The sequence below is a fragment of the Dendropsophus ebraccatus genome, chromosome 7, assembly GCF_027789765.1.
Source record: "Dendropsophus ebraccatus isolate aDenEbr1 chromosome 7, aDenEbr1.pat, whole genome shotgun sequence".
NCBI lineage: Eukaryota > Metazoa > Chordata > Amphibia > Anura > Hylidae > Dendropsophus > Dendropsophus ebraccatus.
In genome coordinates, this window is record NC_091460.1 from 124,993,240 (window position 1) to 125,007,103 (window position 13,864).

Below are 13,864 nucleotides of genomic sequence, written 5' to 3' on the forward strand. Positions count from 1 at the left end.
TAAAAACTGCAGTTCTTTAATTTCACCTCACAATTTAGTGTCACTCTTTTTTTGCAGAAATCAATAGTCCAGGCAATTTTAAGAAACTTTGTAATTGGGCTTATTAGCCAAATATGCCATTATCTGCTTTCAAAAAGACTTCCCCAGGTTCCCCCCCCCTTCTCTCTTTCACTGCTTATTATCAGGAAATCTCGACCCATACATCAGTCAGGTCATGTATGTTCTATGGAGAGGGGGGGGGGGGGGGGGGGGATTAGTCGCCAGAGAACAAAGGATTACACAGTGAGACCTGTGTGAAAGCCAGTACCCAGAGGTCAGTGCTGATTTCAGAGTAGATAGCCCGGTGATGTAGCTGTAAATAACCCTTTGTTGTCCTGTTTTGGTGCCTCATCTCCCTCAACCCCTCCCCTCTCCATAAGAGAATCAAGGGGGGGGGGCTTTAAAGGGAACCAATCACCCAGAAAATCAATGTAAAGACAAGGATATGTGCTGATAGATCACCCAGCACACTTCCCAAATATGCCCCTGTAACCTCTGTGCCCCCCTCAATTAGACAGTAATCTTACTTTGTTCAGGTCACGCGCTGTATGTAAATTTTTGCTAAGTAGTCCTGGTCCGGGGGCGTATCTAGTCCTGGTCCGGGGGCGTATCTAGTCCTGGTCCGGGGGCGTATCTAGTCCTGGTCCGGGGGCGTATCTAGTCCTGGTCCGGGGGCGTATCTAGTCCTGGTCCGGGGGCGTATCTAGTCCTGGTCCGGGGGCGTATCTAGTCCTGGTCCGGGGGCGTATCTAGTCCTGGTCCGGGGGCGTATCTAGTCCTGGTCCGGGGGCGTATCTAGTCCTGGTCCGGGGGCGTATCTAGTCCTGGTCCGGGGGCGTATCTAGTCCTGGTCCGGGGGCGTATCTAGTCCTGGTCCGGGGGCGTATCTAGTCCTGGTCCGGGGCTGTAATCACACCCAGAGGGGCGTGATTCAGAAGCTTGCGGTCCAGTGACGTCATCCGGCGGCTTGCGTTCCGCGTCGCGGCCGCGCCAACGTGTTCGGGAACCCGCGCATGCGCAGTACGGCAGGAGACGCTGACGTACTGCGCATGCACGGGTTCCCGAACACGTCGGCGCGGCCGCGACGCGGAACGCAAGCCTCCGAATCACGCCCCTCTGGGCGTGATTACAGCCCCAGACCAGGACTACATACGCCCACCAGGACTACATACGCCCACCAGGACTACATACGCCCACCAGGACTACATACGCCCACCAGGACTACATACGCCCACCAGGACTACATACGCCCACCAGGACTACATACGCCCACCAGGACTACTTAGCAAAAATTTACATACAGCGCGTGACCTGAACAAAGTAAGATTACTGTCTAATTGAGGGGGGCACAGAGGTTACAGGGGCATATTTGGGAAGTGTGCTGGGTGATCTATCAGCACATATCCTTGTCTTTACATTGATTTTCTGGGTGATGGTTCCCTTTAAACTGCTTTTTCATGACAAAAAAAAAGCATTTTTTGGCTAATAAACCCAATTACAAAGTTACTTAAAATTGCCTGTACTATCGATTTCTGCAAAAAAAAAAAAACTGAAATAGTGAAACCAAGTTTCCGGGGTCCAGATGGCCAGATGTAAGCCAGTGTGCACAGCATTTGGAACATTTGCATTAATAAACACTAGCTCACCAGTTGTAACACAGCATATCATGAAAGCAGCAGTAGAAAAAAGTTTTCTACACAATTTAGCATAACATGTTATATTTATTATCACATACAGGGATTTAGTAAAACAACTTAGTGAACAACTCCTTGCCAATTTGTTGTAACACTTAAAAGTCTAGTATGGACATGCAATTCATTTTTCTAGTGTACTTTACAGAACAAATCACTAAGGCTGGCAGAGTCTATGCTGTGCTCAAGATCTTATACAAGAGGAGCCTGTCCATTTTCATTTATTGATAACATTGCTCGCTTGCACTGATTATTCCATAGAGCAACAAAGTTAGCCTTCGTGCCATCCAACTAGATCTCAACACATCTACACAGGACCAAGGAATAGTTAACGTTTATTTGAGGTCAGCAAAACAAATCGTTCCATAGAAAAAGAAAACTCCAAAGCTTAAGAAGGTTTTAAAAAATTCCCAGCCGATGCAATGCAGAACCGGCTTCTTTGAAGCCAAAAACTTAAAACTGGTTACATTCCCAAGTGCTTGGTTGTAACTCAGATGAGAAGTCAAGCAAATTCCAAGAGGCAAGTCCACGTCTCAGTTATACGGTTTTCTGCTGCCCCTTCTTGCCAATCAAAGACTTGTGAATATGAGGAATGACACCTAGGGGAGAAAAAAAACTAGATGTTAAAAACTGCAACAATGATCAGTCATTATCTGAGTCACATGTCTGATACTTTCAAAGATGTCCGTAAGTGAAGTTTAGTTGTCAAACTCATGGCCCTCCCCAGCTGTTTCAAAACTACAATTCCCACCATCCCTGAAAATTCAAAGCTTTGATAAGTAGTTTTGCAAAAGCTGGAGGGCCACAAGATTGACCCCCTGGCTTATGGCCCATGTCCACAGACAGATTAAATGGCAGATTATCTGCCAAAGATTTGAAGCCAAAGCCAGTAATGGATTTGAAGAGAACTCTCAGGCTTTCCTTTATGACCTGTTCCTTGTTTATAGTCTGTTCCCGGCTTTGGCTTTAGATCTTTGGTAGAATCTTTGTGTAAATGGACCCTTCGTTTATCCAGTTCAATTATTCACATTGCATTTTGCAATAACTGACCACATTTTGTGTACAAAAAAACATTGAGCCATTTCTGACCCATTTTAAAATGAAAGTCAATGGACAACGGATGGATCAAAATGGATGCACACAAATGCATTTTTGTTGCATAAAACAGACTGCAAGAATTCAGTGTGAACCCAGCCTTAAAGGGAACCTGCTCATAGAGAATGACGGAGCGCTGGACTCAGTCATTCTCTATGAGCGTTTGACTCATCTCTCAGCACGCGCGCGGGGCTGCGGCGGCTGATATCTCAGTGACCCGACCGGATCCAGAAGCAGGACCCGGTGGGATCAGGTGAGTTGGGGGGGGGGGGGGGGGCTTGGTGTGACAGGTTCCCTTTAAAGGGGTTTATCCAGCGCTACAAAAACATGCCCACTTTTCCCCCTCTCGTCACCAGATTGGGTGGGGTTTCAAACTACGTTCCATTGAAGTAAATTGAGCTTAATTGCAAACCACCCCTGAACTGGAGACGAGAGGTGAAAAAGTGCCCATGTTTTTGTAGCGCTGGATAAGGCTAGGTTCACACTGCGTTTTTGCAATCCGTTTTTTGTAAAAACCGATGCATTTGTGTGCATCAGTTTTTCCATTGTAAAAAAAAAAAAAAAAAGGATCAAAACAGATCCTTTTTTGACGGACATAAATGTAATGTCAGCTACGTTTTTGTGTCAAAAAAAAGGATTTTTTTACAATGGAAGTCAATGGAAAAACTGATCAAAACGAATGCACACAAATGCATCAGTTTTTTTCATCCATCTTTTGCAAAAAACGGATTGCAAAAATGCAGTGTGAACCTAGCCTAACCCCTTTAAGCTTGCATTTTCAACACCCACCGCACCATATGCAAATTACCCTTAACTAGTCATGTGGGCATTCAACACCAAACTAGTCAGATTGCATGGAGTTGGCTGTAATCCGATTCTCTGGGAGCATCGGTACCCGACGCTCCCAGGGAAGATAGGGGACCAGTTTTAATCTAAAAACCCCTTTAAATAGGTATTTCAACTTAAATCGTTTCAGAGTTCATAAACCCACAGAAGTAACCCTGTCATGTATGTGTTGTACTAGATTTTTGGATAGATGTCCCCAGTAACAAGCCTGCATATGTAAGCAGTAGTAGACCTGAAGGTAGCCAGCAACACACTTACCACCACCAGCAATGGTAGCCTTAATGAGGGCATCCAGTTCTTCATCACCCCTTATAGCAAGCTGCAAGTGACGTGGTGTAATACGCTTGACTTTGAGATCTTTCGATGCGTTTCCTGCCAATTCAAGTACCTTTAAAGCAAACAAATGAGGTCTCCATTATACAATGCATTCCGGACGGTTCTGTATTTTAGGTCATGGAATTAAGTTTGTGGACATTGGCGCTTTACATTAATAACTGGTCTCAGAACACATACAGCACTGTTTCTACCATATTGTTCATAGTGAACTAAGATTGCGCAGTGGGCTAGTCATCACTGACCAGTTATCAGTCAAGTTAGAATGTGAGGAGGAAAAAAAAAAAAAGTTGCTCTAACTGGAACTTTTATTTCCATTGCCAGTCATATGAGGTTTAGCAAATCAGATTTTACTTTTTCATACCCATTATTTTACATATACTTCTGTCAATTAAAAATAATTTTACACCATGTGAGTTCTTCAATGTGGTAGAAGACATTAACCTTACTCAGTGGGTCAAATATTTACCATTTTACTTTAATAAAATGCTTTACATCACTAAACATTTAGGACAAGGACTCCTTTCACACAAGTTTTACCTCAGCAGTAAGATACTCCAGAATTGCCGCTGTGTAAACCGCAGCTGTGCCACCGACACGTCCATGACTGGTTGTTCTGTTTTTCATAAGCCGATGTATACGACCCACTGGAAACTAAAGAAGTAAAATTAGGTTTAGGTGAGTAATTGCTAGCTGTATGGGTGCTTTTAAACAGGCTGAAGCACTGGAGGCGGCCGACCCACCCCCAGTGGGAAGAAACTCCAGCCCCTCCATGTCGTGACTGCCATTAAAATCAATGGAACCTCATCATAGAGGGGCAGGGGTTTCCTCCCACTAAGGGTGGGTTGGCCTGCCTCCAGTGCTTCAGCCTGGGCCTGGTGGTACAGTCACTTTAAGCCATATTTTCTGTAAAAGAAAGGATTTAAAAACACGTAACTTAGCTACAGCCCTACAATTACATTCTACCCATACACAAGTTGTTACAGTAAGAACCTTAAGTTAAACTCCAGCTTACCTGCAGTCCTGCTCTTGAAGAGCGGGTGATGGAAGTTGCTTTCGATTTGCCAGAATCTTTACCAGCCTTACCACCAGCCTGTAAAACAAAATAGTCTCAGATGTATCATCCATTGTATATAGTACAAGTGGGTATCAGACCTCATTCACATCATTCCTACACACGTTGCAGTACATGGCTACGTTACTACAATGGCCGTTATTTGACCTAAAACTGCCAAAAATAGTGGGAATATAGGCCATGTCAGCAACCCATCAAAAAAGGATTATTCAAGTATAATGCACCACAAACCCCAATGGGCATGCAGCCTTTACTGGAGCAAGCCATCTGTATATAGGTCTTGGGCAGATCTCCCATGCAAAGAAGAGGTATACATTGGATTGTAGTCAGGACATGATCAGGGTCATAAAACTATGGGCTTACTGGGACTATATCACGGTACACCCTGACAAGCCTTAGGGCCCTATTACACATACATAAAATCGTTCAAATTTCGTTATATCGTTCAGATTTTAACGATAATCGTTCTGTGTAATCGCATGCAACTATCGACAAATCGTTAGCATGTCGTCAATTTAGCGCTAAACCTAAAATCATTAATCGTTCACTGTAATTCCATGTTCGCTCGCCCAAGTTTCGCATTTGTTCACTAATCGTTCAGTGTAATTGCACATTGCTCATTGTTTTGCTGGGATCAGATGGAATAAACGATCATAGTAACGATGACAATAACGATCATAGTAACAATTGTATGTAACAACCATCATTGTGTAATATGGTGAACGATTTCAGGTTAACGATAAACAATCTCGTTTGCGATCGATTATCGTTAAAAATCGCTCTGTGTAATAGGACCCCAATACTGGGGAAGGAATATACGTGTATCATTAGGGATCAGGAATACAAAGACCCTCTCAGTGCCCCCTCCACCACCCTGATCTACTGCCCAGGGCACCTGATGGAGCCCAGCATATAGCCAGTCATTACAGCTGTATGCCCAGGGGCAGAGCGCCCCCCTGTGGTCAGCCTATAGTGGGAGACCCAACATGCACTACAAGAAGCAGGGAGATCACAAGAGAGCTGCCCAGGATGATAGCAGAACAGACTGAGACATGAGGTAACAAGCCTGTGGTAACACAACCAGATGATGCATCAATGGAGGACACCGAACAAGCCCGACACGGCTCCACACACAGACACAGTACACGGGGAACGAAGGAGGAAAAACCGATAACAAAGAGACCAGGGCGGCCGCGCACATTGTACCCCACGTACTGAGTCACCACGTAACCGCGCACACTTACCATGTTTACACGCCGTCACCTCACACGCTGCTCCGAATTCAAAGCTCAAATCCTCCCGCGGCTACTGCTACCGTTTATATAGAGTTGTAGCATCCGGGCATTCAGGCTCAGAAGCGGACCAATGGCTTTCGGTCTCTTAGCTTAGGGGCGGGGAGATGACGCGCGGTGGGCGGGGCTACACACAAAGCGCGTCGGTTCGCTGTGCCTTGAGCGGGAAAAGTTTCAAACCTTGTATAACATAATAGAGAGGGAGATCCGCGTCTGAGGGGACACAGCTTGTAACTAGGGACGATCCTCTGTGAGGGAAATACAAACATGTCTCTCACGGCTACAAAATACATTGTAACCCGCTATTGACGATGTTATAGCTGGGACCTTTGTGTAGCCAATGTGATGAGCTAATGCAAAAGCTTATGAGAGGAATCACTGTTGTATGGATTTAATATGGAGCCCTGTGACTGAAGGATGCCGCCTAGTGGTCCTTTTATACGAAGCGATAATTCGCCCAATTGATCGTTTAACGATTTTGAAGCAACAAATTGGTTTTTATAAAGATCAGTGTTTAGACGGAACGATATATCGTTAGAAAAATCGTCATTGTGTTTTTAAGATCGCTTAAGCCCATCTCACACATAGGGTGAATCTTTGAAAGACTGCTTACACGAAACGATCTGCAAATTTTTGGCGAACGACCGCCGACAATTCGAGAACAAGCTGAAGGATCACGATGAACGATTTCTCACTCGTGGCTCGATCGTTCGCTGTGTTTACACGAGCCGATTATCGCTCAAATGCGATCGTTATCGTGAAAATTCGAACGATAATTGTTCTGTGTTAACGCATCATTGGCCTCATTGATATGCCCCCAAATTTGAAACCAATAGGTTTCTATGTGCCTACCCACACGTATGCAGTTGTAGTGGTCGGTAACTTGCAGACCAATGTATAAGTACAACGTGATGACCACAATTGTGCGGATCAGTGATTGCAGACAGCACTTGTGGCTGTGTAAATGTAGTCTAACTCATCCTCCCAAGTGTCCCTCTTTTGACTCACATCCCTCGGTCCCTCCTTCCCCCGTACATGTCCCTTTTTTTGACCTAGAAATGAGATTGGCCTTAATATACTTTTTATGTTGCTCTAGTAAGTTTCTGGTTTCTTACTGTATAATAGACCCAAACTTGCATATTATTCCATCAAGTTGGATCCTACAACTATATTCAGATAAATCATGGGACATTATGGCCTCTTTCACACATGCAGATCACTGGCCCCATACACATCTGTAGGTGTTACAAATCCGTTTTGGGGACATGATTTGTGTCGCCAAAAAATGATTAACCCATTGTGTGTCCGTGTCTCGTATCTGAGTCGTGGGTCCCTGCAAATTCGCACAGTTACTGAAATATTCGTGATCATGTCCGTGGTTCCGCAATGATAGACAGGGTTACTATGTGTGAATGGGATCTAGGGATGCAGTCACACATACAGAATCTGCTGCACATTTACAGATATCAGTGTAACGAAATGCATCAATCTCCAGCAGGTCCTGGATGTGTGACTGTATCATTGAATCAAAAAGTATAGAAAGGTCTGTAAAATTTTCCTAGACTGAACCAAAAGTGTCCCTCTTTGGCCGTCCAAAAAGTTGGGCGTTATGGTCTAACTGTGTATCATAGGTATGGGTCTCCCCAAAGTATATGTCTGATGGACACTACATAATTTTTCCGCCAAATGCCATTGTGGGCATAAAGTGTGGGAATAAAGGGCTACATGACGACTTTGCACTTAGGGCCCTATTCCACCGGACGATTATCGTTCACATAATTGTTAACGATTAACAATCTCAAACGACCGCTATTGCGAAAGACCTGAAAACATTCACTCATTTCCATGGAACGATAATCGTTACTTATGATCGTATTTGCGATTGTTTTTTCTTTGCTATTGCGTTCGTATCTACTGCGAACAACTGAACGTCTTATTCAATGCGATCGATTTGCGAACGTTTTGCGAACGAGCAACGATAAAAATTGGTCTAGGTCTTATAAAGCGATCAACGATTTCTCGTTCGGTCGTTAATCGTTAACTGCTATTCAAACGAACGGTTATCGTTTAGATTCGAACAATTTAACGATAATCTGAGCGATAATCGTCCGGTGGAATAGGGCCCTTAAGGCCCTATTACACATAGCCATTATTGTTAAGCAATTATCGGTCGATTGCTAGTGAAAACTAGCAATTTTGTAGCGAACGATTCTGAGGTTTTTACATTCTCTAATTACTCTTATGATCGTTTTATGGTCGCTAATTGTTTCTCAGGACAACCCACACAACATGTTTTATAGGCAAACAACTTTTATAGTACACAAACAGATATGCGAACCATCGACGAACTCCCAACGAAAAAATTTCAACATGTTGAAAGACAAAAATAAGTGATTTTTTGTTTGTCGTTAGATCGGTGGGTGTTATTACATGGACAGATAATCGCTCAATTTCGATTGTTATAGCAAATTATTAAACGATAATCGCTCCGTGTATTGCTGCGTTTATAGGAACGCTTATTGTTCGAATTTTCGCAATAACGATCGCATTTGAGCAGTAATCGTTCCGTGTAAACACAGCAAACGATTAAGCGACGAGCTAGAAATCGTTCATTTTGTTCTCAAATCGTCGGTCACTAAATATTCACAGATCACTTCGTGTAAACAGTCTTTCAAAGATTCACCCTATGTGAAAGATGGGCTTAAGCGATCTTAAAAACGATCGCAATAACGTTTTTTTCGAACAAATTTTCTAGTGATTTTTCTAATGATTTATTTGTCTAAACGCTGATCGTTATAAAATCCAAATCGTTGCTTCAAAATAGTTAAACGATCGATCGGGCGAATTATCGCTTCGTGTAAACGCAGAATAATAGGGCCGTTAGTGTTGCATTTTGACTGTGAAATACATGATAAGGCCATGTTCACACTACGTATGAGACCGGCTGGCCGGATCATCTCTGACGATACTTAAGTACCGACCAGATGATCTTTCGGCCGCGGAGCTCTGATGTGGGCGCATCAGCGCGCGCCCGCATTAGAGCTTGCCATAGCACACAGTGAAGCAAGCGGCCGGAGCCACTCGCTTCACTGTGTGAACTGACAGGTCTTTCTGCGGCCGGAATTCACTGAATTGCGGCCGCAGAAAACTGACATGTCAGTTATTTACGGCGCCGCATAGATCGCGGCCGGAGCGTATACGATGCGTGTACGCTCCGGCCGGGATCCCATTGACAGTAAGGTTATGTTCCACCCCGCAAAACTACGGCCATAGTTCTGCAGCGAGAACTACGGCCGTAGTTTTACGTAGTGTGAACATAGCTTAATGGTGCGTTTACACAGACAGATTTATCTGACAGATCTTTGAAGCCAAAGCCAGGAACAGACTATAAACAGGGATCAGGTTTTAAAGGAAAGACTGGGATCTATCCTCTTTTCAAATCCATTCCTGGCTTTGGCTTCCAAAATCTGTCAGATAAATCTTTCTGTGTAAACGCACCCTAATGGATTTTTGATCAGACAGATAATTCATGTTAGCTGGGAGTCAATTGGGAGATATGACAGATCTTTTAAAACACAGCATGCTCTGGTGATGGTGTTTTTTTCACCAAGTTTGTGGTGCTTTTCCTCCCACAGACTCCGAAAACTAGCAACAACACAAAAGCGTGTAAATGTGTGTGAGCAGTTTTTCTGGTTTGTTTTTTTTGCAGGACCAAATGTATTTGTAATAATGTCCTTCATTTTACCATAAATTATACAACAAAACAAAAAAATTGTGAGGAAAAATTGAAAAAAAAAAATAAATAATAATAATAATAAAAATAAGTTACCTGTCCATTATGCACTGACGCATACAGGGCCGCCGATAGGGCAGTACAACTGGTACTGCCGTATGGGGCCCGGACCCTAAGAGACACGGGGGGGGGCCCGGCGGGCCCGCCGGGCCCGCCGGGCCCGCCGGCCGCCGCCCCCCGACCGCTACGCTAGGGGGGCCCGCACGGCCCCCCTTGCCAACTGTTTTTGAGCATCCCGAAAAGCTGCGGCCACGCAGCTTCTCGGGATGCACTGATCGCTTTAATGTTCCGCCCGCACAGCGGGCGGAACATCAAAGCGATCAGAATACAGGAGAAGGACCTGTCAGCGTCCTCCTCCTGTATTCTCTCCCATAGGCTGCCGGCACTTCATACCAGCAGCCTATGGGAGGCCGGGCCGTGGTCATGTGCCCCTCCGGCAGGCGTGATGATGTGACGTCATCACGTCTGCCGGAAGTCCCGTCCCTGCGGCTCGCAAGATGGAGCCCGAAGAAGAGGAGGAAGAGCTGCTGCCTGCACAGCGCGGATTAGGTGAGTAGGATGTTTGTTTTTTTTAGGGGCACCTCTGGGGGCGTTATTAGTGTATGGGGGCACCTCTGGGGGCATTATTAGTGTATGGGGGCACCTCTGGGGACATTATTAGTATATGGGGGCACCTCTGGGGGCATTATTAGTGTATGGGGGCACCTCTGGGGGCAGTATTAGTATATGGGGGCACCTCTGGGGGCATTATTAGTGTATGGGGGCACCTCTGGGGGCATTATTAGTGTATGGGGGCACCTCTGGGGGCATTATTAGTGTATGGGGGCACCTCTGGGGGCATTATTAGTGTATGGGGGCACCTCTGGGGGGCAGTATTAGTATATGGGGGCACCTCTGGGGGCATTATTGGTCTACGGGGGCACCTCTGGGGGCATTATTAGTGTATGGGGGCACCTCTGGGGGCATTATTGGTGTATGGGGGCATTATTGGTGTATGGGGGCACCTCTGGGGGCATTATTAGTATATGGGGCCACCTCTGGGGGCATTATTGGTGTATGGGGGCATTATTAGTGTATGGGGGCACCTCTGGGGGCATTATTAGTATATGGGGCCACCTCTGGGGGCATTATTGGTGTATGGGGGCACCTCTGGGGGCATTATTAGTATATGGGGGCACCTCTGGGGGCATTATTGGTATATGGGGGCACCTCTGGGGGCATTATTGGTGTATGGGGGCACCTCTGGGGGCATTATTGGTGTATGGGGGCACCTCTGGGGGCATTATTGGTATATGGGGGCACCTCTGGGGGCATTATTAGTGTATGGGCGCACCTCTGGGGGCATTATTAGTGTATGGGCGCACCTCTGGGGGCATTATTAGCTCATGGGGGAACCTCTGGGGGCATTATTAGTATATGGGGGGCACCTCTGGGGGCATTATTAGTTCATGGGGGCACCTCTGGGGGCATTATTAGTTCATGGGGGCACCTTTGGGGGCATTATTAGTAAATGGGGGCACCTTTGGGGGCATTATTAGTATATGGGGGCACCTCTGGGGGCATTATTAGTATATGGGGGCACCTCTGGGGGCATTATTAGTATATGGGGCCACCTCTGGGGGCATTATTAGTAAATGGGGGCACCTCTGGGGGCATTATTAGCTCATGGGGGAACCTCTGGGGGCATTATTAGTATATGGGGGCACCTCTGGGGGCATTATTAGCTCATGGGGGCATCTCTGGGGGCATTATTAGTGCATGGGGGTACCTCTGGGGGCATTATTAGTTCATGGGGGCCACCTCTAGGGGCATTATTAGCTCATGGGGGCACAGCTGGGAATCCTACATACAGGGGGCACAGCAGGGGATCCTACATACAGGGGACATCCCACACAGCGCAGTTACTATGGGAGCCTACAGGGGGGAGAAAGGAAAGGAAGTTGCTAGAAATGTGCGGAGCCTAAATTGTTTGTCTCGCAGGTTCTAAGGGGATGAAACGTATCTGGAAGGAATCATCATGGAGGTCTGGGCCGGATGGAGAGGAAAAGGGAAAGTGACGCCTCAGATCAAAGAAGACGTCACCGGTGAGTCACTGTATGACACTTTTCTTATTTTGTAGAACATCATTTAATAGGGGTGCCCCGAGGTGACAGCTACTACATTATCTGTACTCAGAGATATCACTGTGTTATCTGTTGTGTTACATAGGACTGCAGGTGACTACTACATTATCTGTACTCAGAGATATCACTGTGTTATCTGTAGTGTTACATAGGACTGCAGGTGACAGCTACTACATTATCTGTACTCAAGAGATATCACTGTGTTATCTGTGGTGTTACATAGGACTGCAGGTGACTACTACATTATCTGTACTCAGAGATATCACTGTGTTATCTGTGGTGTTACATAGGACTGCAGGTGACATCTACATTATCTGTACTCAGAGGGATATCACTGTGTTATCTGTGCTGTTACATAGGACTGCAGGTGACATCTACTACATGATCTATACTCAGAGGTATCACTGTGTTATCTGTGCTGTTACATAGGACTGCAGGTGAAATCTACTACATTATCTGTACTCAGAGATACCACTGTGTTATGTGGTGTTACATAGGACTGCAGGTGATATCAGGTGATTTCTCCAGGTTGCAGAAGTTCAAACTTCATCGTGCCCTGGTGTGCTGGTGTCTGTATGTGTGTATACATGTGTGCTGGTGTCTGTATGTCTGTATACATGTGTGCTGGTGTCTGTATACATGTGTGCTGGTGTCTGTGTGTGAGATCAATTCTAGAGAACTGGCACATATACCCCATTTTCCCCAGTGGCTTAAAATGTAACCTCTGTTATACAGTTATAAAATTGTAGAAATTAAATGTGAACAAGGTGCAATTCAAATAGACACTTACTTGTATAGCTGCCTCTTGTGCTCTGTATGCAGTGCATTATATTCACCCTTGCAACGTACCATTTATAGCGTGTCTACAAGCCCAGCGGGGCTCATTATGATGGAGACTAAAACTTATACAAGAGTGGGGTAGGGGTTCCCCTGTATTCAGAATGCTGTTGAGTGCTAGGCAATGCCCCGTCTCGGATTATTGAATTTCGAGGGTCTATGCAGAGCAGGATAAAGACACCTCTGCTGCACAAACAGGATCTCCTAGAAAGCGTTCTCACCGCCATGTATTCGCTATCACTGGCTTGGGTGAGCTAAACTAGTCTGCCTGGGGGGGGGGGGTGATTTGTATATGCTCACTAACATGGAACAGCCTCATTATATTAGCCTTATCAACATATTCTATGTTAGTGAGCATACCGGGGGGGGGGGGGGATATTGGTGAACATATACAAATCAAACAGCCCCCCAGACCCTCGAAATTCAATAACCCCAAACGGGGCATTGCCTAGTACTCGACAGCATTCTGAATACAGGGGAACCCCTACCCCACTCTTGTATAAGTTTTAGTCTCCATCATAATGAGCCCCGCTGGGCTTGTAGACACGCTATAAATTGTACGTTGCAGGGGTGAATATAATGCACTGCATACAGAGCACAAGAGACAGCTATACAAGTAAGTGTCTATTTGAATTGCACCTTGTTCACATTTAATTTCTACAATTTTATAACTGTATAACAGAGGTTACATTTTAAGCCACTGGGGAAAATGGGGAATATGAGCCAGTTCTCTAAAATTG

At 45.5% G+C, this 13,864-nt stretch overlaps 1 protein-coding gene and 1 non-coding gene across 2 annotated transcripts; both read right to left on the reverse strand.

The window, feature by feature from the left end:
• Positions 1 to 1,740: 1,740 nt before the first annotated feature.
• H2AZ1 (H2A.Z variant histone 1) lies at positions 1,741 to 6,454 on the reverse strand. Its single transcript, XM_069976796.1, has 5 exons — positions 6,324 to 6,454; positions 5,020 to 5,097; positions 4,545 to 4,658; positions 3,930 to 4,059; positions 1,741 to 2,329 (listed from the first exon to the last, which is right to left on the reverse strand). The coding sequence occupies exons 1-5, from the start codon at positions 6,324 to 6,326 to the stop codon at positions 2,268 to 2,270; spliced, it is 387 nt and encodes a 128-aa protein (XP_069832897.1). The 5' UTR covers positions 6,327 to 6,454; the 3' UTR covers positions 1,741 to 2,267.
• LOC138797942 (small Cajal body-specific RNA 18) lies at positions 4,167 to 4,251 on the reverse strand. Its single transcript, XR_011364031.1, has one exon. It is a non-coding gene; the product is annotated as a small Cajal body-specific RNA 18 (non-coding RNA).
• Positions 6,455 to 13,864: the final 7,410 nt, after the last annotated feature.